Raw genomic sequence first — 22,545 nt, 5'->3', positions numbered from 1 at the left:
AGTTTTTTTTAGAACGAAGGCTCAAGGAGAGCCCGGCTTTGAATTAACAAAGCCATCAACCGGCCAGGAGATACAAACACCCACAGTTACAACGAAGCATAGCAAACAAGCAAAAGAAAAGGAAAACAAAAAAAAAAGACGGCAGATACAAGGTGATGCCCGAAACAACTTCCTAGCCCCAACACGTACAAGCAAACAGGAAATGAGCAGTACAGACTAGCTTGATGTTGCTGAAGCCCTTCAATGCGCGAGTGGAGCACCATAACCCTGACAGAGAGCAAACTTCAGGGGGAGTTACAGCCCAACAAAGATGGACATGCCCTCATCTACTCCGATAGGTGGACGCCGTCCTCGTACTGACCCTCTCCACTTCCGAAGGGGACCCCTGCTCCTCGCCCTGGATCGAAGGGCGCCGTACCATTGGCAAGTGGCAATGTTCCCCTGAGCAAGGATTGGTACAAGCTTCCAGGTCACCATGGGAGATTCTCAGCACGACCCACCTGCTGCGCTAAGAACACCAAACGAAGAGCCTCATCAAGACACAATAACCCACACCCAAGGAAGAGAAGCTGTTGTTGAGCGAGGTTGAAGAAGAACTTGCAAGCAGAGGATCCAAGGCAGCCAATGCAGATAGCAGGACAGCACCCGCTGGAATCAGCACCAAGTTCAAGCCTTCCATGCCCTGTTGCTGCCAACGGGGAAAGAACCCTATCTTCATCCCGTCCATGCCATGGCACTGAGAGCCGGCGAGCAAACAGCCACAAGTCAGGCAACGGACAACCAAACAGCAGAGCACTGCCCCAACAAGAAGACCATGGCGCCACCTCCACCTGCAAAGCCGCCACACACTTGACAACCACACCCATCGCCCCTGCACACCCCCAACTCACCCAAGGCGGCACCTTCAGGAAGATGACGACGCGTCAAACGCCGCTGCCGCCCAGCCTGCGCCCAGCCTGCGCCCAAAGCATCAAATTAGTTAAGCAACGACAACAAGATAACAAGAATAAGCTCTTTTAATATTGCTCAGGATGCTTATCTCTTACAGAGCATCCTTTCTACTGTTTTCATGACAAAAAGAGGTACAACTGAAAGATCATGACCGTTAATATGTTTGATGACCTTTCCAAAATTATGTAGCTGCACTGCACGCACCATATGATCTCTAGCGATCACACACAACTGCACGCATGCATCAGCCACTGCTGTCCTTGAGCCTTGACTCTTCAGAGCCAGAGGGCGCCGGCCTGGCGGAGGAGCAGCACGAGCTGGCCGCCAACGTGCAGCATCATGACCTGGTCGGTGGTGCCGACAAGTCTGCCGCCGATGAAGACGGCCGGCGCAGGCGGGTTGCGTCCGACCATGCCAACGAGCACCCTCTCGACGTCCTTCCCGCGGGGGTCCTTGTCCAGCTCGTGCACCGTCCAGCTCACGCCCAGCTCTGTGAAGAGTGTGTTCACCACGTGGCACATGCAGCAGTTGCTCGCTCCGAAGATCACCACCGCCCGCTGCGACGCCAGATTCGTCACTCTGTCCGCCATCGCTGATCGAGCGAATTGGTGGCTAGCTGTAGGCCATTGTTTCTTTGGGCTTTGTGTCCGGTTGATCTGATCAGCTCACTTCACTTGAACTTGGTGTAAGCTGTTGTTTCTTGGAGTTGGATGATAGTGATGACCCAGCGTGCTTATTTATAGATGACCACGGCGGGTAAAGAGGAGGGAGTGGTCGGCGCAGGATTGCACACTTAATTGAAGTGCAAGGGAATCGCTATGAGATGTGGCTAATCGGGTAGAATATATCTTCTCTGTCTAAAGGTTCTATTCTACCACCTTATCTAATCTTTGCTTTTGGGAATTGGGAGGGGCCAAAATCATACAGTTAGCTATGGACAGTAGAGTTTCTAACCATTGATATTTTTTAATAGTCTCGAGTAAGATAAACAAGAATCAAGATTCGAGACAGGTTGACCTTTTGTTTTTAGTATCACACAGAAAAATGGTGTAGAATCAAGATTCGAGATAGGCTGAACTTTTGTGGTATCGACTGAATCGATGCTTCAGCTGGTGATTCAACAGGTCCCTGATAAGCTAGATTTGGATACACTCTAATCAGCTGCTTTTGCCATTTGTGCATCAGAAGGAATACCAATTGTGTGGAGTCGTGGACACGATGCATCACATCTAAACCCCTTTATCTAATGGATATCACAAAATTAAGTACAGAACTAGCTACAGATCACACCTAACGATCTCCCTTAGAACTACTAGTAGTGAACTAGTGATGATGGATGGATTGGACAATATTTTTTTGGGACAATATAAAAGTTCTAATGTGAAAGATAGATATCACAACAAACATTCAACATGCTCACCTTGTTGTATCGTTTGAGCCATCCCTCCTGAACACAAATGAAGCTTCCTTGCCACAAGTTGCAGTTTCAGTCATTTCTGTTCCAGTTGCTGCTCCTCATTTCTACTTACCCATTTTCTCAAGTATTTTCACACGACTGATCGCCATGATAAAATCTTCATTACCGACAAGTCTTCATATTGGCAATATCTTATAAACACTGCAGTCAAGCTTAGAAGTCATGCCCAGTGAAGATATTACAAAGGTCAAACACAGGGGGTCATTCCTTATCTACAATGCAAAGGCAGAGCTACTTCTATTTCGGCTAAAAAAAAGTCATCATTATTGACAAGTCTTCATATATGCAATATCTTATACACACTGCAGTCAAGCTGAGATGATTCAGTGCAGTTCAGGTGGATATCTCGCAATACACTTATGTAAACTTCACGTTCTTCTAATGAAATGACAAAGGTCATTAAGATCAATCTAGGATGACTACAACACCTAGTGTTCTACGGATGCAAGTATGCGACATGGACTCTACACGTTTGCATTGCTAAGCTCAGTATCTGCTAATCAAGTTGGTAACCAGTACATGCAAGAATCTACTATATTTTGTATATATCTGGCAAATGACAGATAAGAGTTGCACACATTGTTTCGACAGTCATGACAAATTCTATGCATGCAAACATGTTCAAACCAAGGAGAGGAATTAAACACAGTGAAATAGCATACATTAGTCAGAGAAGATCCACTCAAACCCATCCACAGAATTATGATTTCTCATCAATTTCCGTTACCTCAGTAAGCTATGTAATATGGGATAGTGCTTTCAACAAATAGGGGCACAAACTTCCCAAAAAAGACCGCCAACCTTATGCATGGATAAAAGGATTACACAGAGTCAAACTTAGCTAGTGTTCGAACTTGATAGCGAAAACACATTTTCACTTTGTAACAGAAGCCTTGACATATCTCTTAACTCCGTGATAGGGGTGAGATTACCAAAAGAACGCAGAATAAAAAGGTTAATCTTGACCTACCATATCTTTTAGACCATTATATCAACTACTATCTAAACATACTCAGTTTGTGGTTAATGAATTGCGTTGCAATGTACTTATTTTGTAATCAGCGATGGAAAATTAGCAACAAAAGTATTACAAAAAGAGTTAAACAAATAGCACCCAATCGAACTCCGCCTATGTTGTCTCAACATAGCCGGTCCCAAGCCTTGGTAAAGGAGGAGGTTTGTGATAGGCTTGGCGAGGCAACATCAAAAGTCAGCCACTCTTATGGAGATGAAACCAAAAAGATTTTCATTGGGGTGTAACCCTCTCAGTGTCGCGCCACATCGAGACCCGGGTGTGGTGTCAAATGGGCAAGCCCCCCCCTCCCGGTGGCGCGACGTATCTTCATCTGGATACGGTGGCAAGTGACCGAGGATCAGGTCGTCGCATCCTTAGTGACGCGCTACATTGACGCCCGGCTGTATTGGAAAATGAGCAAGGATCTTCGGTCGCATCCTTAGTGACGCGCTACATCGACGCCCGGCTGTAACCCTCTCAGCGTCGCGCCACATCGAGACCCGGGTGTGGTGTCAAATGGGCAAGCCCCCCCTCCCGGTGGCGCGACGTATCTTCATCTGGATACGGTGGCAAATGACCGAGGATCAGGTCATCGCATCCTTAGTGACGCGCTACATCGACGCCCGGCTGTATTGGAAAATGAGCAAGGATCTTCGCATTTGATTCGACAAGTGCGAAGGGTATGGAAGCTAGCCGAGACTAGGAGGATCTGCTTAGGTAGCTGTAACGTAGGGTCCCTGACAGGTAAGCTTCGGGAGCTAGTGGATACAACGGTGAGGAGAGGTGTTGATAACCTTTGCGTCCAAGAAACCAAATGGAGGGGGCAGAAGGTGAAGGAGGTGGAGGATGAAGAGCTTAGTAGGGCAGATAAACAGTTGGGTGAATCTCCTTCCACAAGTTCCACCCCCTAGGGTTCCCTCCCTCCCTCCCCCGCTGCCACCCGCGAGGCGCCGGGGAGGGCCCCAAATCTCCACCGCCGAACACCCCTCCGCCTCCCCCCTCCTCCCTCGCCACCGCCAAAGGGCGCGGCCGGGCGAAGCCCAGTCGTCTCCGACGGCGGCGGGGCCTTCTCGTCCCTCGCGCGTGGGGTTGGCGCGGATCCGATCTCGCGGGCGGGGCGCAGCGCTCGGTGTCAGGCATGGCGGCGCCCCGGAGCAGGCCGGTGATGGCGGCGTGGCGTCGGGCGGCGGATGGCATGGCGGTGGTGAGGGCTGGTGTGGCGTCGGCGGCGGTGTTCCGGCAGCGCCTCAGCGTCACGTCCGACGCCACGGGTTGCGGCTGACCGGGTTGCGGGTGGCCTCTTGCCGTGGTCTCTGGTGGGGGGCGGCGCGGCAGCGGAGGTGGTGAGCTGCTCCCTCCCAGTCGGGCCCTCACGGCTGGGTGGCGGCGCTCGGCTCGGGCGAGTCCCCCTGGTGGCGTCTCTGGGCAGCGGCGGCGGCAGCTCGTCCACCCTCCCTCTCCGGCGTCTGGCGGCGGCCGATGCCTTCCGATGCCCTGGGCCTTCGACGCGGGGGTGGAACTCGGTTTCGGGGGGGGGGGGGGGAGCTGGAGCCGGCAAGGCACCGGTCGTGGCCATGGGCCACTTCTCCACCTTCCCCTTCCCCGGTCGATGTATGGTCGCAGCCCTTCCCGAGGCAGGCTGGCCGTCGGCGATTCTGGAGGTGGTTGGGGTTGCCAATCTGAGCAAAGGCGTGGCCTTTGGTTACTACAGGGTGGTCTCATGGAGGGGCGGTGGCCTTAGCGGTGGGAGCCGTGCGTTGGTCGTGGGCGGGCTGTGCGGCTCGGATGCGGGCAGGCAACCATGCCGCTTGGGCGGCATGGCTAGTGTGTTGACGGACCGGGGCGGCGGAAGAGTTGAAGCACCAGGGTACATCACCTACCCAGTCTGTGTACTGGTCGACGATGACGGCGTCCGTGGACGTCTTGTGGTCCTTGCAGAATCCGTCGTGGTGCTTCTACCCCTTCCATCTGTACTCCGGGTGAAAACTCGATCCTCGAATCGGACGGTGGCGACGTTCGTGGTCGTGCCCTTCCTGGAGGCACCGTCTTGGAGTCCTCGGTCCGGCATGTCCGTTACACATCCTCCTGGACGATCGCTCCTTGTGGTGGTGTTCTCCGTCAGCTCTAAGCGGATTCTTTTTGCTCATCTTTTAGGTGCTTTGTAGTCGTTGTGGTTGTGTGTCGGTGCCCGGCATTCATGTATCTTGCCTTGGGTGTGTGGTGTGCGTTTGTATTAGATGCTTTGTTGTTGTGGTTCACGCTTTATAATATAAAGCGTGGGGAAACCCTTTTTCGTAAGGAGGTGGAGGATACCGGCTTCAAGCTGTGGTACACAGGGACGTGTGCAAACAGAAATGGCGTAGGCATCTTGATCAACAAGAGTTCTGGGAAGGCCTTGAGGACATGATTATGAGTGTTCCAATTGGAGAGAAGCTCTTCATAGGAGGAGACCTCAATCGACACGTGGGTATTTGATATTTTTTAATATTTTCTATGGCGACCAGAGCAGCTGATCTTTGATATTTTTTAATAGTGTCTCGAATAAGTAAAGATGAAGAAGAATCAAGATTCTTGACAAGCTGAACTTTTGTTGTTAGTATCACACATAGAAAAATGATGCGAAGAATCAAGATTCGAGATAGGCTTAACTTTTGTGGTATCAACTGAATCAGTGCTTCAGCTGGTGATTCAACAAGTCCTGATAAGCTAGATTTAGATCCACTCTAATTTCTAGTTTTTTGCCATTTGTGCATGAGAAGGAATACTGGTTGTGTAGAGTTGTGGACATGATGCATCACATCTAAAACCCCTCCATTTAATGGATGCCACAAATTAAGTAGAAAACTAGCTCCACATCACACCTAACAATCTCCCCTAGAACTACTAATAGTGAACTGGTGATGATGGATGGATTGTACTTTTTTTGCAAAAAAATAAGCAAGTTTTAATGTGTAAGATGGATATCACAACTAACTCTCAACATGCCCACCTTGTTGTATCGTTTGAGCCTTCCCTTCTGAACACAAATGAAGTTTCCTTGCCACAGGTTGTACTTCCAGTCATTTCTGTTCCAGTTGCTGCTCCTCATTTCTACTTATCTGTCTTCCAAAGGTTTTTTTTACACCACTGGTCGCTATGATAAATTCCTTATCTTCAATGCAAAGGCAGAGCTCCTTCTGTTTCGGCCCAAAAGAAAAAAACTTCATTACTGACAAGTCCTCATATATGCAATAACTTATACACACTGCAGTCAAGCTTAGAAGATTCAGCGCAGTTCGGGTGGATATCTCGCAAAATGCACTTCTGTAAACTTCACACCTTCTTTTAATGAAATGACAAAAGTTATTAAGATCAATCTGACATGACTGCAACACCTGGTGTTCTACGGCTGTGAGTCTGTGACATGAACACTACACATTTGCATTGCTAAGCTTAGTATCTGCTAATCAAGTTGGTAACCATTACATGCAAGAATCTACTGTATTTTGCATCAGGATATAGCATATAGAGTTGCACACATTGTTTCGACAGTCATGACAAATTCTATGCATGCTAACATTATTCAAACCAAGGAGAGAAATTAAACACAGTGAAATATCATACATTAGTCAGAGTCCAATCAAACCATCCAGATAATTTTGATTTCTCATCAATTTCCATTACCTCGTCAGCAACATACCTTCCTATTCGGGATGCGATGATAAGCTATGTCATGAGGGATAGTGTTTCAACAACTAGAGGTACAAACTTCCCAAAAAAGACTGCCAATCCTATGCATGGATACCAGGATTACATTACACTGTCAAACTAGCTAGTGTGCGAACTTGATAGTGAAAAACATTTTTTTCACTTTGTTACAGAAGTCTTGACATATCTCTTAATTTCTCGTGATAGGGATGAGATTACCGAAAAGACCCTAGAATGAAAAGAAGGCTAATCTTGACCTACCATATCTCTTAGACCTTTATATCAACTACTATCTAAACACCCCAGTTTGTGGTTTCTGAATTGTGTTGCATGTACTTATTTTGTAATCTGCGATGGAAAATTAGCAACAAAAGTATACAAGAAAAGGGTTAAACAAAGAGCACCCAATCGGTGTGTCTGTACTTATGACGACAGCATGTATTTGGAGTTTCTGTGGGATTTGTAAAGCGACATGGAGGTCACCCTGGCCCATGAAGTGCTCTACCTCCAATCATCGACATCATTCGCTTAAAGTAGAAAAATATTTATTTGACAAACAAATGATCCACTGCGACGCCAAATGCAGCCTAGGTAGATCCTTCTTCTTAGCTCATACCATACCTAGCTCACTGGACCAGTGCATCTATCTCAACATACTAATCTCCCTGAATTAGTGCATCTACCTCCAGTTATCTACTACTGTTATATAGCTTCGAGAAAAATGTGTACGATATGACATGATATTCTCCATTTACGGAGGAGCATTATATATACCGTGGATTCTCTCATGATCTTAGCACAACAGCTGGCTAAATGAAGCAAAGCATCAAATTAAGCAACAATATGATAAGATAAGCATAAGCTCCTTTAATATTGCTCACAATGCTCATCACAAAGCATCCATTGCTTCTGTCATATGACAACAAGCGGCAAAACTGAAAGATCATGACTGTGGAAGTGGAAATGAATGAAGGGGAGCCTTGGCGCAGCAGTAAAGCTGTTGCTTTGTGACCATGAGGTCATGGGTTTCTGGAAACAACCTCTTACAGAAATGTAAGGAAAGGCTGCATATTATACACCCAAAGCGGTCGGACCTTTCCCCGGACCCTGCTCAAGCGGGAGTTACGTGCACCGGGCTGCCCTTTTTTTAAAGTGAAAATGAATACAGAAACCCCGGTAATGAATATGGAAGCATATACTGCCGGAAACGAACACCGAGCGAATACAGGGCGGACACGGAAACATAAGCAGGTGTTGGTCGGAACTTAATAACCCTAACCATAGAAAAACACAAGCACAGTAATAAACTTGATCAATTATTAACATGGCTACCAAATAATATAATTAGGTTAGCGACTCAGTATAGTATTATAGTAGTACTGGAGAATTGCATAGGGGAGGGTCTAGACTACGTGCATGGTCGTGGAATTGGGCCTCCCATGGGTCATTTTGCTCACCGTGTCATTGTGTTTTGTTTGGTGGTTGTGCTGTAAAGCAGCCATAGTCTCATAGTAAAGATGGAAATTTCATATTCACGAAAACGGAAAGTTCCATTTCCATGCCTGTTCCGCCAGAAAACAACGTTCTGTTTTGTTTCCATTTCCGCGTAAAAAAAATCCATTTTTCGTTTCCATTTTGCAAATTTCCATTTCCATATTTTCTTTCCATTTTCGTTTTTCCACGAGAAAAGCGAAAAGTTTCCACTCCATTTTCATCCCTAACCGTTGATATGTTTGATGAGCTTTCCAAAACTATGTAGCTGCACTGCACGCACTACATGATCACTAGCTTGGCTCGATTTTGAGGCTGCGATCACACATAACTGCACACACGCATCAGCCACTGTTGTCCTTGACTCTTCAGAGCCAGAGGGCACCAGCCTGGCTGAGGAGCGGCACAAGCTGGCCGCCAAGGTGCAGTGTCATGACCATGCCAGCAAGCGCCCTCTCGACGTCCTTCCCCCAGGGGTCCTTTGCCAGTTTGTGCACCGTCCAGCTCACGCCCAGCTCCGTGAAGAGCGTCTTCACCACATGGCACATGAAGCGGTTGCTCACACCGAAGATCACCACCACGCGCTGCGATGCCAGCTTCGTCACCCTGTCCACCATTGCTGATCGAGCCAATTGGTGGCTGGCTGTAGGATGTTGTTTTTTGGGGCTTTGTGGTCGATCATCTGATCAGTTCAGTTCACTTGAGCTAGATGTAGGCTGTTGTTTCTTGGTGTTTTATGATGCTGATGACCCAACGGTGCTTATTTATAGATGTGTCTGATTGGGTAGAATATATGTTCTCTGTTGGAAGGTTCTATTCTACCACCTTTTGTATCTTTGCTTTTGGGAGGGGCCAAAACCATAGTTAGCTATGGCCAGGAGAGTGGCTAATCTCTGATAATATTTTTAATGATGTGCTCAATAAGTAATTTTTAAAGAAGAATCGAGATTCAAGACAGGCAGAAGTTTAGCTATTAGTATCATATCTATGGAAAAAAGGATGGTGGTACCGAACGAAATCACTGCTTCAGCTGATGATTCATCAAGTTCCTGATAAGCTAGGTTTGGATTCTTTTTTCTGGACACCATTGGGAATTTGGGATAAAACTCCATCTAATGAATTCTAGCACCTCGTGTACTCTTTGCTTTTGTGAGGGAGCAAAGTGATATAGTTAGCTATGGTCAGGAGTGTAGCTAATCTTTGATATTTTTTTTTGTAATGATGCCTAAAAATGAAGAAGAGTCAGGATTCGAGATAGGCTGAACTTTAGTTATTACTATCATATATAGAAAAATGGATGGTGGTATCATTCAAATCAATGCTTCAGTTGATGATTAATCAGATTTCTGATAAGCTAGCACTCTAATTTACTTTTTTTGCTATTTGTCCGTGATGAGGAATACCATTGTTGTGGAGTTTGTGGGCACCAAGCATCACTTCTTGTTCTGGCTGCCATTGGGATAAAACTTCATCTAATGGCATCTACTCCCTCCGTAAACTAATATAAGAGCGTTTAGATCACTATTTTAGTGATCTAAATGCTCTTATATTAATTTACAGAGGGAGTATCAAATTTTCCCTTAGAACTGAAGTAGTGAACTAGTGATGATGGGTGGATTATAGCTTGTAGACAAGTCAGTTTTAATAAAAATGGACATCACAACACATGCATACCGTCTTATCGCTTGAGACATCCCTGTCAAGAATACAAAAGAAACTTCCTTGCCAAAAGCTATATTTTCAGTTATTTCTCTTCCATTTGCTGCTTGCCATTTTTATTTGGTCACCATCCAAAGTTTTCCTAGGCAACCGATCATTACCAGAAAGCAATCATATATGGAATATCTTATACAAACTACTGTCAGCTTAGAAGATCAGTGCAGTTTTGCTGGATATATTTCAATAAACCTCTGCAAACTCCAGGTTTTTTAACTGAAATGAAACACATGTTCTTAAGACCCAACATACATGACTGCAATATCTATTGTTTTTAGGAAGAGAAATAACTCAAAAGTACATACCTCTCTATTGCAGAACTCATACTCAGTTTAGATAGTACAACAATCAAACACATTCCGCGCTGGGAAGATAGGCGGCCAGATCATCATAACAGGAGAGACACGTACGTGGCCAGCAGTCGCACGTTTATACCCACATTCATCTGCCCCCCTCTGATAGACCTTCTCAACCACCCTGCTCCTCAGATGAACATAAAAGAGAGCACCACTTGCTGGGTGATCTAAGAACAGAAAGTCAGCATTGTCCCCGACCGTGACAACATCAAGGCAAACATCGTGAGGAACCCAACTGTCCTCCGCGCGAGGTGTGCATGCCTGACCCACACTGACACAAAATGTGTCGACCAGCAGCCAGCCTGCGCCATCATTGCCCGACATCCGATGGAGCCACACACTGAGCTGAAACCCGTCTGCACTGACGAGATAGAGACCGGAATCTTCCGCACATGAGAGCATATAGTTGCCCCGCAATCCAACTGGTAGCTCCAGGGTGAAAAGGATCCTGGTGGCTAAATCTAGACCCAAGGTGTACCCTAAGTTGGTCACCATGAAGACTTTGCCATGGATGGGTGGTAGCATTTCATGGAAGACGATGTCATCAGGGAGCTCTATCTCTGCCGAGCCCCTGGCAGGGAGGCCAGAGCTGCCAGATCCAAGGACGCACACCTCCGCATACACTTTTGGCCAGTCCTTCCACAGATTCACCAAGGTGATGCCGTCGCGGCCCCCATCCTCGGGTAGGAACATCTCAGTGAATCCCGTTTGAGTGCCCTGCACCCAGCGGTCACGGTGGGGCCGGATCTGTGGGAGGACGGTTGAAGACTCACCGGCGAGAAGCGACACCACGAGGGGGTGATCGAATCTGCCGGCGTGGAAGACCTCGATGATGAGGCGACCATTCCGGCAGTTCTTGATTCGCGGGCATCTGCGAGCGAAGGCGGCGTCGCAGGAGGAGGTCGCGCGGCGTATGGGGATGGCGAGCTCCGGAGGCTGCCGCGGGAGAGGCACGAAACGATACCTGCCGGGGTAGCCGACGCAGACGCCGAGGAGGCGGGGCGGGTTGCGCTCTTTCTTCTTGATCCATTTTTTTTTTGAAAATGCGTTTCCTTCCTCTTTCTTCTTGATCCATTTTCCGGTGTTGGATTATACAGGACACTAGTAACGGTTGGTTTGTGCCCTCGTGTCATCCCTTACGCCATTTTGGCCTCACACGATGCATCTCATCCTCGAGTATTCCGCCGGTCCATTTTTCACCATTGGATTACGACACTAATAATGGTTGGATTGTGCCCCCGCATCATCCCTTACGTCATCTTCGTCTCACACGTGCGTCTAGTCCTCTTTGCATCGTCTCACACGACACACGCACATCTCAAGTTGCCAACCTCTTGCACGAGCAAGCACCAACGCCCTCGTGCAGGTCACAGTTGGACCCCGTGATGTCGTCGCACATCAGGACCTTAGGGCGCCGTTGCGCACAAGGTCTTCCCCATCATCGCCATGTTTGCATCACCGTAAAAAGGGAATCGTTGGCCACCAGTCCACCTCTACAGTCGCATCATCGCCGCCTGCCCCGGCCGCACGCATTGTTGCTGTCGTCGCAGCACAGGCACACGCCATAGCCCGGTCTCCGGTTGTTGCAGGGTCGCCACAGGTTGCAGCTTTAGGACACATGTCGTGGCACGGTCCGACACCGATTATAGCTTTTTCTGTTGGAAATATGCCCTAAAGACAATAATAAATTGGTTATTATTATTTTTCCTTGCTCATGATAATCGTTTATTATCCATGCTAGAATTGTATTCATAGGAAACTCAGATACATGTGTGGATACATAGACAACACCATGTCCCTAGTAAGCCTCTAGTTGACTAGCTCGTTGATCAATAGATGGTTACGGTTTCATGACCATGGACATTGGATGTCGTTGATAACGGGATCACATCATTAGGAGAATGATGTGATGGACAAGACCCAATCTTAAGCCTAACACAAGATCGTGTAGTTCGTATGCTAAAACTTTTCTAATGTCAAGTATCATTTCCTTAGACCATGAGATTGTGCAACTCCCGGATACCGTAGGAGTGCTTTGGGTGTGCCAAACATCACAACGTAACTGGGTGGCTATAAAGGTGCACTACGGGTATCTCCGAAAATGTCTGTTGGGTTGGCACGAATCGAGACTGGGATTTGTCACTCCGTGTAATGGAGAGGTAACTCTGGGCCCACTCGGTAGGACATCATCATAATGTGCACAATGTGACCAAGGAGTTGATCACGGGATGATGTGTTACAGAACGAGTAAAGAGACTTGCTGGTAACGAGATTGAACAAGGTATGGGGATACCGACGATCGAATCTCGGGCAATTATCGTACCGATAGACAAAGGGAATTGTGTACGGAATTGATTGAATCCTTGACATCGTGGTTCATCCGATGAGATCATCGTGGAGCATGTGGGAGCCAACATGGGTATCCAGATCCCGCTGTTGGTTATTGACCGGAAAGTTGTCTCGGGCATATCTGTATGACTCCCGAGCCCGTAGGGTCTACACACTTAAGGTTCGATGACGCTAGGGTTATAGGGAATAGATGTACGTGGTTACCGAATATTGTTCGGAGTCCCGGATGAGATCCCGGACGTCACGAAGAGTTCCGGAATGGTTCGGAGGTAAAGATTTATATATGGAAAGTCATCATACGGTCACCGGAATAATTCAGGGAGTTACCGGTATTGTACCGGGACCACCGAAGGGGTTCCGGGGGTCCACCGGGAGGGTTCACCTGCTCCGGAGGGCCCTATGGGCTGTGTGTGAAGAGGGACCAGCCCCTTAGTGGGCTGGGCGCCTCCCCCCTAGGACCCAGGCGCCTAGGGTTTGGGGGAACCCTAAAGGGGGCGCCCTCCTTGCCTTGGGGGGCAAGGCAAACCCCCCTGGCCGCCGCCCCTTCTCGGATTGGATCTGAAGGGGCCAGCCTCCCTCTCCCTTGCCCCTATATATATGTGGGGGTAGACCTGGGAATAGTTTGGACTTGAAACCTTAGTTTCAGTTTGGTTTTCCTATTGGGTTGTGTTTGGTTGGTGTAAATGGGCTGAGAATTTAAAACAGGTGTGGTTTGGAATTTATCAAACACTGAATTTGACTGGTTTGATCTAGACACAAACGAGTTGATCTCAAACCGTTTCAATTTGTGGACATAACCCAGTCTCTCGACTAAATTGTATGAGACGGCCAGCTTCAGTTCACTGCACTCCAGCTTACGTACTACATAGTTCAATCTATTCCATTCATTAATGTCCTGATGGAGTACAAGCAACCAGAGGAGGATCGCCAAGGCTACGACCAGCCGGCGGCAAGCCGGTGCCGGAGCTCTCCGTAGACCATGGTCGTCGACGTGGCCGGTTTCGACGCCTCCGACCCAGACTCCCTTGCCAGCGCCGACTGTCTGTCTGACGAGCGCACAGCCGCTGCAGACTGGAGTGTCTCATACATGTGGGCGGCAATGGCATCGACAGTGAACCTCATCGACGCAGTGCACTAGCCCGCCTCCGGCTGCGGACCATGTGCGCTGGTCGGCGCACTCGCCGCCTCGCCCGTGTACATTCTTGTCACCAAAAGCTTCGCGGTGCATGTCAGCTGCTCGCGCCGGCTCCTTGACATCCTATCCCTCGGACTAGGTGTTCTGGTGCCCAGTGCCCACGCTCGAGCGCCGCCTCCACCTCACGGCGCTACTATCCGTCGAGGATGACCAACTACTTGAAGCTGAAGATCAACTACTATGCGCGGCGCCCATAGCCAGAGCTGTTGGTCGGTGTGGAAGCGCACGCGGACGCTAGTGCGCTGTTCTCCATCCTCACGGGCCTGGTTGACTAGCACGCCAGCTTCTTGTGTCCATGGTTTTAGATTGCAGTTTCAACCTACAAACGGAAAATGGTTTGGTTGGGGCTGGGTGGAAAATGCACGTAGTTTGGTTTGGTCTGGATTATGGTGGTTAAAGTTTGGACTGGATTGGTCTGAATGAAAGAGGCTGAGTGGTATATATGGTTTGGGCTAGTTTCAATCTGGTTTTGAAACTATTCACAGGTTTATGTGGAGGATAGGAGGGCAGCCGCAACCAAGTTCTGGCGCAGCCCCCCCTCTCCCAAGTCCTCCTCTTCTCCCGCGGTGCTTGGCGAAGCCCTGCAGGATTACCACGCTCCTCCTTCACCACCACGCCGTCGTGCTGCTGCTGGATGGAGTCTTTCCCAACCTCTTCTTCTCCCCTTGCTGGATCAAGACGTGGGAGACGTCACCAGGCTGCACGTGTGTTGAACGCGGAGGCGCCGTTGTTCGGTGCTTAGATCGGAATCAATCGCGATCTGAATCGCTGCGAGTACGACTCCTTCATCCGCGTTCTTGCAACGCTTCCGCTTAGCGATCTACAAGGGTATGTAGATGCACTCCCCTTCCCCTCGTTGCTAGATTACTCCATAGATTGATCTTGGTGATGCGTAAGAAATTTTAAATTTCTGCTTCGATCCCCAACAGTGGCATCATGAGCTAGGTCTATGCGTAGTTTCTATGCACGAGTAGAACACAAGTTGTTGTGGGCGTCGATTTTGTCAATTTACTTGCCGTTACTAGTCTTATCTTGATTCGGCGGCATCGTGGGATGAAGCGGTCCGGACCGACCTTACACGTACTCTTACGTGAGACAGGTTCCACCGACTGACATGCACTAGTTGCATAAGATGGCTAGCGGGTGTCTGTCTCTCCCACTTTAGTCGGATCAAATTCAATGAAAAGGATCCTTATGAAGGGTAAATAGAAATTGGCATATCACGTTGTGGTTTTGACGTAGGTAAGAAACTTTCTTGCTAGAAACCTATAGCAGCCACGTAAAAATTTGCAACAACAATTAGAGGACGTCTAACTTCTTTTTGCAGCATATGTCTTGTGATGTGATATGGCTAAAAGGATGTGATGAATGATATATGTGATGTATGAGATTGATCATGTTCTTGTAATAGGAATCACGACTTGCATGTCGATGAGTATGAAAACCGGCAAGAGCCATAGGAGTTGTCTTAATTTATTTATGACCTACGTGTCAACTTAAACGTCATGTAATCACTTTACTTTATTGCTAAACCATTAGCCATAGTAGTAGAAGTAATAGTTGACGAGATGACTTCATGAAGACACGATGATGGAGATCATGATGTCATGCCGGTGACGATGATGATCATGGCGCCCCGAAGATGGAGATCAAAAGGAGCAAAATGTTATTGGCCATATCATGTCACTATTTGATTGCATGTGATGTTTATCATGTTTTACATCTTATTTGCTTAGAACGACGGTAACTTAAATAAAATGATCCCTCGCAATAATTTCAAGAAAGTGTTCCCCCTAACTGTGCACCGTTGCGAAGGTTCGTTGTTTCGAAGCACCATGTGATGATAGGGTGTGATAGATTCTAACGTTCGAATACAACGGGTGTAAGCCAGATTTACACACGTAATACACATAGGTTGACTTGACGAGCCTAGCATGTACAGACATGGCCTCGGAACACGGAAGACCGAAAGGTCGAACATGAGTCGTATAGAAAATACGATCAACATGAAGATGTTCACCGATGATGACTAGTCCGTCTCACGTGATGATCGGACACGATCTAATTGACTCGGATCATGTATCACTTAGATGACTAGAGGAATGTCTATCTGAGTGGGAGTTCATTAAATAATTTGATTAGATGAACTTAATTATCATGAACATAGTCTAAATTGTCTTTGCAAATATGTTGTAGATAAATAGCTCACATTGTAGCTCCCTGTTTCCATACGTTCCTAGAGAAAGACTAAGTTGAAAGATATTGTAAGCCATGATGCGGATTGGGTCCGTAGTCCGAGGAGTGTCCTCACTGCTACACAGAAGGCTTACATCTTTGATGCACCGCTCGATGTGCAAACCCTTACAACGTCGTCTGTGGATGTTGTGAACACCTGACAGACACATCCTGATGACTACTTGATAGTTTAGTGCACCATACTTTATGACTTAGAATCGGGATTCCAATGACGTTTTGAACGCCATAAGACATATGAGATGTTCCAAGAGCTGAAATTGGGATTTCAGGCTCATGCCCGTGTTGAGAGGTATGAGACCTCTGACAAGTTCTTTTGCCAACAAGATGGAGGAGAATAGCTCAGCTAGTGAGCATGTGCTCAGAATGTCTGGGTGCTACAATCACTTAAATCAGGTGGGAGTTAAACTTTCAGATAAGATAGTGATTGATAGAGTTCTCTAGCCACTATCACTAAGCTACTAGATCTTCATGATGAACTATGGCATGCAAGGGATGGAGTTGATCCCGGAGCTGTTCGCGGTGCTTAAGACCGCAAAAGGTAGAAATCAAGAAGGAGCATTAAGTGTTGATGGTTTAACAAGACCACTGGTTTCAAGAAGGGCAAGGGCTAGAAGGGAAACTTCATGGATGGCAAACCAGTTGCTGCTCCAGTGAAGGAACCCAAGGTTGAACCCAAACCCGAGACTAAGTGCTTCTATTGTAAGGGGAACGGTCACTGGTAGCGGAATTACCCCAAATGCATGGTAGATAAGAAGGCTGGCAACTTCAACAAAGTATATACGTGTTATTAATGTGTACCTCACTAGTACTCCTGGTAGCACCTGGGTATTGGATACCGGTTCAGTTGCTATTATTGGTGACTTGAAGCAAAAGCTACGGACTAAACGGAGACTGGCTAAGGGCGAGGTGACGATGTGTGAAGTGTTTCCAAAGTTGATGAGATCACCATCGCACGCTCCATCTGCCTTCCGGATTAGTATTGAACCTAGATAAATGTTATCAGGTGTCTACGTTGAGCATGAATATGATTAGATCATGTTCATTGCAATACGGTTATTCATTTAAGTTAGAGAATAATGGTTATTCTGTTTACATGAATAATACCTTTCATGGTCATGCACCCTATGTGAATGGTTCATTGAATCTCGGTCGTGGTAATATGCATGTTCACGCCAAAATATGTAGAGTTAATAATGATAGTACCACTTTCTTGTGGCACTGCCGCTTAGGTCATATTGGCGTAAGATGCATGAAGAAACTCCATGTCAATGGATGTTTGGAGTCACTTGATTTTGAATCACTTGACACATGCGAGCCATGCCTCATGGGCAGGATGACTAAGACCCCGTTTTCAGGTATAATGAAATGGGCAAGTGACTTGTTGGAAATCATACATGATGATGCGTGTGATCCAATGAGAATTGAAGCGTGCGGTGGATATCACTATTTTCTCATCTTCACTAACGATTTGAGTGGATATAGGTATATTTACTTAATGAAGCACAAGTCTGAAACATTTGAAAAGTTCAAGCGATTTCAGAGTGAAGTTAAGAACCATCATAACAAGAAGATCAAATTCCTACGATCTGATTGATGAGAATTTCTGAGTTATGAGTTTGGCAACCACTTAATACATTGTGGAATTGTTTCACAGTTGAAGCCACCTGGAACACCACAGGGTAATGGTGTGTCCGGACGTCATAATCGAACCCTATGAGATATGGTGCGATCTATGATGTCTCTTACCGATCTACCATTTTCATTTTGAGGTTATGTGTTAGAGACAACTACATTCACTTTAGATAGGACACCATCTAAGTCCATTGAGACGACATTATGTGAACATTGGTTTGGCAAGAAACCAAAGTTGTCGTTTCTTAATGTTTGAGGCTGCGATGGTTAAGGCTTCAGCCGGAGAAGCTCGAACCCAAAAGCGGACAAACACATCTTCATAGGATACCCAAAGGTAACAGTTGGGTATACCTTCTATCTCAGATCCGAGGGCAAATTGTTTGTCGCTAAGAACGGATCCTTTTTCGAGAAGGTGTTTCTCTCAAAAGAATTGAGTGGGAGGAAGATAGAACTTGATGAGGTTGTCGAACCTTTATTTCAACCAGAAAGTGGTGCAACACAGAAATATGTTTCTGTGGCGCCTATGTCGGTTGAAGAGGAAGTTAATGATAGTGATCATGAAGCTTCGGATCAAGTTGCTATCGAACCTCATAGGTCGACAAGGATATGTACTACTCCTGAGTGGTACGATAATCCTGTCTTAGATATCATGTTGTTGGACAACAATGAACCTACGAACTATGGAGAAGCAATAGTGGGCCCGTATTTCGACAAATGGTTAGAAGCCATGAAATCCGAGATAGGATCCATGTATCAGAACAAAGCATGGACTTTGGTGGACTTGCCCAATGATCGGCAAGTCATTGAGATAAATGGATCTTTAGGAAGAAGACGGACGTCGACGGTAATGTTACCGTCTATGAAGCTCGACTTGTGGCAAAGAGTCTTTTCACAAGTTCAAGGAGTTGACTACGATGAGATTTTCGCACCCGTAGCGATGTTTAAGTCTGTCGGAATCATGTTAGCATTAGCTGTATTTTTCGATTATGAAATCTGACAGATGGATGTCAAAACAAGTTTTCTTACCAGTTTTCGTAAGAAAGAGTTGTATGTGATACAATCAAAGTTTTGTCGATCCTAAGGATGCTAAAAGGTATGCTGGCTCCAGCGATCCTTCTATGGACTAGAGCAAGCATCTCGGAGTCAGAATATATGCTTTGATGGAGTGATCAAAGCTTTTAGGTTTATACAATGTTTACTAGAAACTTGTATTTACAAGAAAGTGAGTGGGAGCACTACAACATTTCTGATAAGTATATGTGGATGACATATTGTTGATTCGAAATAATGTAGAATTTCTAGAAAGCATAAACGGTTGTTTGAAGAGTGATTTTCAAAGGAAGACCTGGATAAAGCTGCTTACATATTGGGCATCAAGATCTATAGAGATAGATCAAGACGCCTGATGATACTTCCAAAGAACGCACACCTTGACATGTTTTTGAAGGAGTTCAAAATAGATCAGTCAAAGAAGGGGTTCTTACCTGAGTTGTAAGGTGTGAAGTTGAGTAAGACTCAAAGATTGACCATGACAGAAGAAAGAGGAAGGACGAAGGTCGTCCCCTATGCTTTTGTCATAGGCTCTATGCGGTATGCCATGCTGAGCACCGCACCAGATGTGTGCCTTGCCACATGTCTGGCAAGAAGGAACAAAGGTGATCTAGGAGTGGATCACCAGATAGCGGTCAAAATTATCCTTAGAGGAATAAGGAAATGTTTCTCGGTTATGGAGGTGATAAATAGTTCGACGTAAAGAGTTACGTCGATGCAAGCTTAACACCTATCCGGATAGATCTGAGTAGAGATACCGGATACGTATAATGGAGCAACAATTTGGAATAGCTCCAAATGAAACGTGGTAGCAGCATCTACGATATGACATTTTTCTGAATGGTATGAACCATTTTCTTAAACTCCACCAACATTCTTTTACATTGTCTATACATTTTGCTTATGTGACGAACATTTTTTGAAATGTGTGAACAATGTCTTTAAAGGTCACATACATTATTTTTGAATGGTGTGGTTTTCAAAAAGCAACCAACCATTTTTTGGAGGAAAAACTTTATTTTTGCTACTATAGCTTTTACCCATTTTGCTTATGCCACTCACTTTTGCCCCTCTTATCTTTTGATAGTGTATCACAAAGGCCATTTTTGTGGCACAGGCAATATGTGTTCATTTCACTTTTGCCATTCTTAACTTTTGATAGTGTATCACAATTTGTCACTTTGAACATTTTGCTTTTGCCACATAATGGCAATTGTGATGTATTGTCAAAAGCTAAGAGGGACAAAAGTGAAATGCCTAATTTTAGAGTGACATAAGCAAAGTGGACAAAAACTAGAGTGGCAAAAGCAAAGTTTTTCCCTTTTTTTGAAGCGTGTGAACAATTTTTAAATATGACAAACATTTTTTTGAATGGTATGAACATTTTTTAAATGGTACAAACATTTTTGAAAAGGTGAGAAAAGAAGGGGAATAAAGAAGAAACACAACAAATGTACTACCGAACAATAGTTTGTAGCAACTAATGGGCCGTCCCACTACGACATCGCTAGAGGCAAACATTCGCTGCACACAAGACAAAGTCGTGCCCTAGCAACAATCGCTCATGGGTATGCCCCGCTGCCGTGTCCGGACGGCTACCGCGACGGTGCCGGAGGCACGGGCCTCCCGCACGACGGCGGTGGAGGTGGTTCCCTCCCGCTCGGCCTTGGTGCTGCTGCTCCCGTCGCTTGGATCTTCTCTCCGGACTTCTAGGCCTCGTGGTGGTGCTCGCAGCGAGATGGCGTTCGTGGCAGCGCAACCGTGATGGTGCATGGTTGGGCGGTGGTTTGGCTGGTCGGCTCCGGTCGGCTGGTGGGGTTTGGCGTGCGGGAGAAATCCTTGCCGGTTCGTCTAGCTCCGATGCGGTGACACCGGCGGGTGCCACTATCCCTTCTTGGAGGGTGTCGGGAGTAGCTATCCCCCACCTCCCTCCGCGTACTGGAGGAAACCCTAGGACTTGTCCGGGCAGCATCGTCGTGGGCGTCGCATCCCTTCTTGAAGGCGCTGCTTAGTTCGCGGTAGATCGGAGCCTCGGGATGTGATGGTTGGTTTCTGGAGGGTGCAGCGGTCGTGGGTCTTCCGCGCTTTGTCGAGCTGCCGCTGTTGGCATTTATTTCTTTTTCTTTTTCTTTGGGCTTGATGTGCTGCTCGCCCCAGCATTGCGATGTGTAGAATGGTGGTTTGCTTTGGAATACAAAGCGGGGGAAACCCTTTTTCGGTGAAGAGAATTTTTTCGAAAAAAAACTAAAAATAACGAGCTAGCTCCCACTCTACTATAGCACTAAATTTTTTTGCGGGGTACTATAGCACTAAAATGACCCCTAAAAATACTATAGCACAAAAAATGCTAGGAGAGCTACATTGCTAGCGTGGTGGCAAACTTGTCTTGGTCAAGACAACACTCACAATGATGTCGAGTTTTGCGATGGTGCCAATGGGCCTCCGTACGTGCAAGATAATTTCTGAAACAGGGAAGCTTTTACTAATGATTCTTGTTATAAAAGGGGAAAAGATGCAGAGGGAGTCCATTGGTTATTAGCATCGTGAGATAGCATTCTCGCTTGGAGTGTTACAGGTAAAGCGCCGTCCGCGACCGATGCATGGTTTCGTGGCCCTGGCAAGCGTATGTTAATGCATCAATGATCGATCCCTTGATCCTCAAAAAAAGAAAAAAAAAGATCGATCCCTTGGAGGCTTGGACACAGGCACGCCGCACACCACGTTTGGTACCGTGAAACGCATACGCGACCGGGCAGGCACACGCGCTCTCTGTTCACATACGAATCACGCGGACGCGTTGGTCCTGGACCGGATCCTATCCTTCTTCAACTAGTAAATGTGTACGTGCAAGGCACGTAAATTTTAGGTTCAATTATCTTGTCAGTACCATGCAACAAATCCCAAGTGATTCATAGTCTTTCAAACACAACTTAGTATTACTTGACACACAATTCTCAGTGCAAATTTATAAATAATGTATGCAGATATCAATAGAAAACCTAGAGTATGAATGACAGATATTTCAGCAAGCAATACTTGCCCTTGAGAGAAGGCTATATATTGTAAGTTTAGAACATCCAAAACTTGTTATGTATTCTGCGTTCGATGTTTCTTAGTATTGCCGGCAAAGAGAGAAGGCTATATATTATAGGTCTGCACGCCTCTTTCGTGGCAAATATTAAGTTTGTACACCACCATACACATGTAGGCCTGAGACAGGTCTCTACTCAACTTCTTGTAAAAAAATATTACAACAAACGAAAACATCGATCATGTACCAGGGTTAACATGTTTATAACTTAACATGTCAACTTACATTGCATTTTGTTCAGTGTTGGCTTTAGAATACAACTATTATTACACCACACAT

At 46.4% G+C, this 22,545-nt stretch overlaps 3 protein-coding genes across 3 annotated transcripts; all 3 read right to left on the bottom strand.

Moving 5' to 3' along the window:
- Window positions 1-65: 65 nt before the first annotated feature.
- On the bottom strand, window positions 66-1,641 carry LOC123059219 (putative glutaredoxin-C2). Its single transcript, XM_044481836.1, has one exon. The coding sequence runs from the start codon at window positions 1,539-1,541 to the stop codon at window positions 1,227-1,229; it is 315 nt and encodes a 104-aa protein (XP_044337771.1). The 5' UTR covers window positions 1,542-1,641; the 3' UTR covers window positions 66-1,226.
- Window positions 1,642-8,989: 7,348 nt separating this feature from the next.
- On the bottom strand, window positions 8,990-9,238 carry LOC123059218 (putative glutaredoxin-C2). Its single transcript, XM_044481835.1, has one exon. It carries the CDS (start codon window positions 9,236-9,238, stop codon window positions 8,990-8,992), a length of 249 nt encoding a protein of 82 aa, XP_044337770.1.
- A 1,431-nt stretch (window positions 9,239-10,669) lies between these two features.
- On the bottom strand, window positions 10,670-14,164 carry LOC123057187 (uncharacterized). Its single transcript, XM_044480290.1, has 2 exons — window positions 14,021-14,164; window positions 10,670-11,758 (listed from the first exon to the last, which is right to left on the bottom strand). The coding sequence occupies exons 1-2, from the start codon at window positions 14,162-14,164 to the stop codon at window positions 10,670-10,672; spliced, it is 1,233 nt and encodes a 410-aa protein (XP_044336225.1).
- Window positions 14,165-22,545: the final 8,381 nt, after the last annotated feature.

The sequence above is a fragment of the Triticum aestivum genome, chromosome 3A (assembly GCF_018294505.1).
Source record: "Triticum aestivum cultivar Chinese Spring chromosome 3A, IWGSC CS RefSeq v2.1, whole genome shotgun sequence".
Taxonomy (NCBI): domain Eukaryota; kingdom Viridiplantae; phylum Streptophyta; class Magnoliopsida; order Poales; family Poaceae; genus Triticum; species Triticum aestivum.
The sequence above is the reverse complement of the archived record's forward strand: the minus strand, read 5'-3'. Positions and strand labels throughout refer to the sequence as shown.

What these genes read in the sequence shown, in the direction of transcription:
- LOC123059219 (XM_044481836.1), bottom strand. Translation starts at nt 1,541, where the DNA reads ATGGCGGACAGAGTGACGAATCTGGCGTCGCAGCGGGCGGTGGTGATC.
- LOC123059218 (XM_044481835.1), bottom strand. Translation starts at nt 9,238, where the DNA reads ATGGTGGACAGGGTGACGAAGCTGGCATCGCAGCGCGTGGTGGTGATC.
- LOC123057187 (XM_044480290.1), bottom strand. Translation starts at nt 14,164, where the DNA reads ATGAGGTTCACTGTCGATGCCATTGCCGCCCACATGTATGAGACACTC. An exon ending in CGGCCACGTCGACGACCATG is followed by an intron (nt 11,759 to 14,020) that starts GTCTACGGAGAG and finishes AAATGGATCAAG; the next exon opens with AAGAAAGAGGAAGGAAACGC.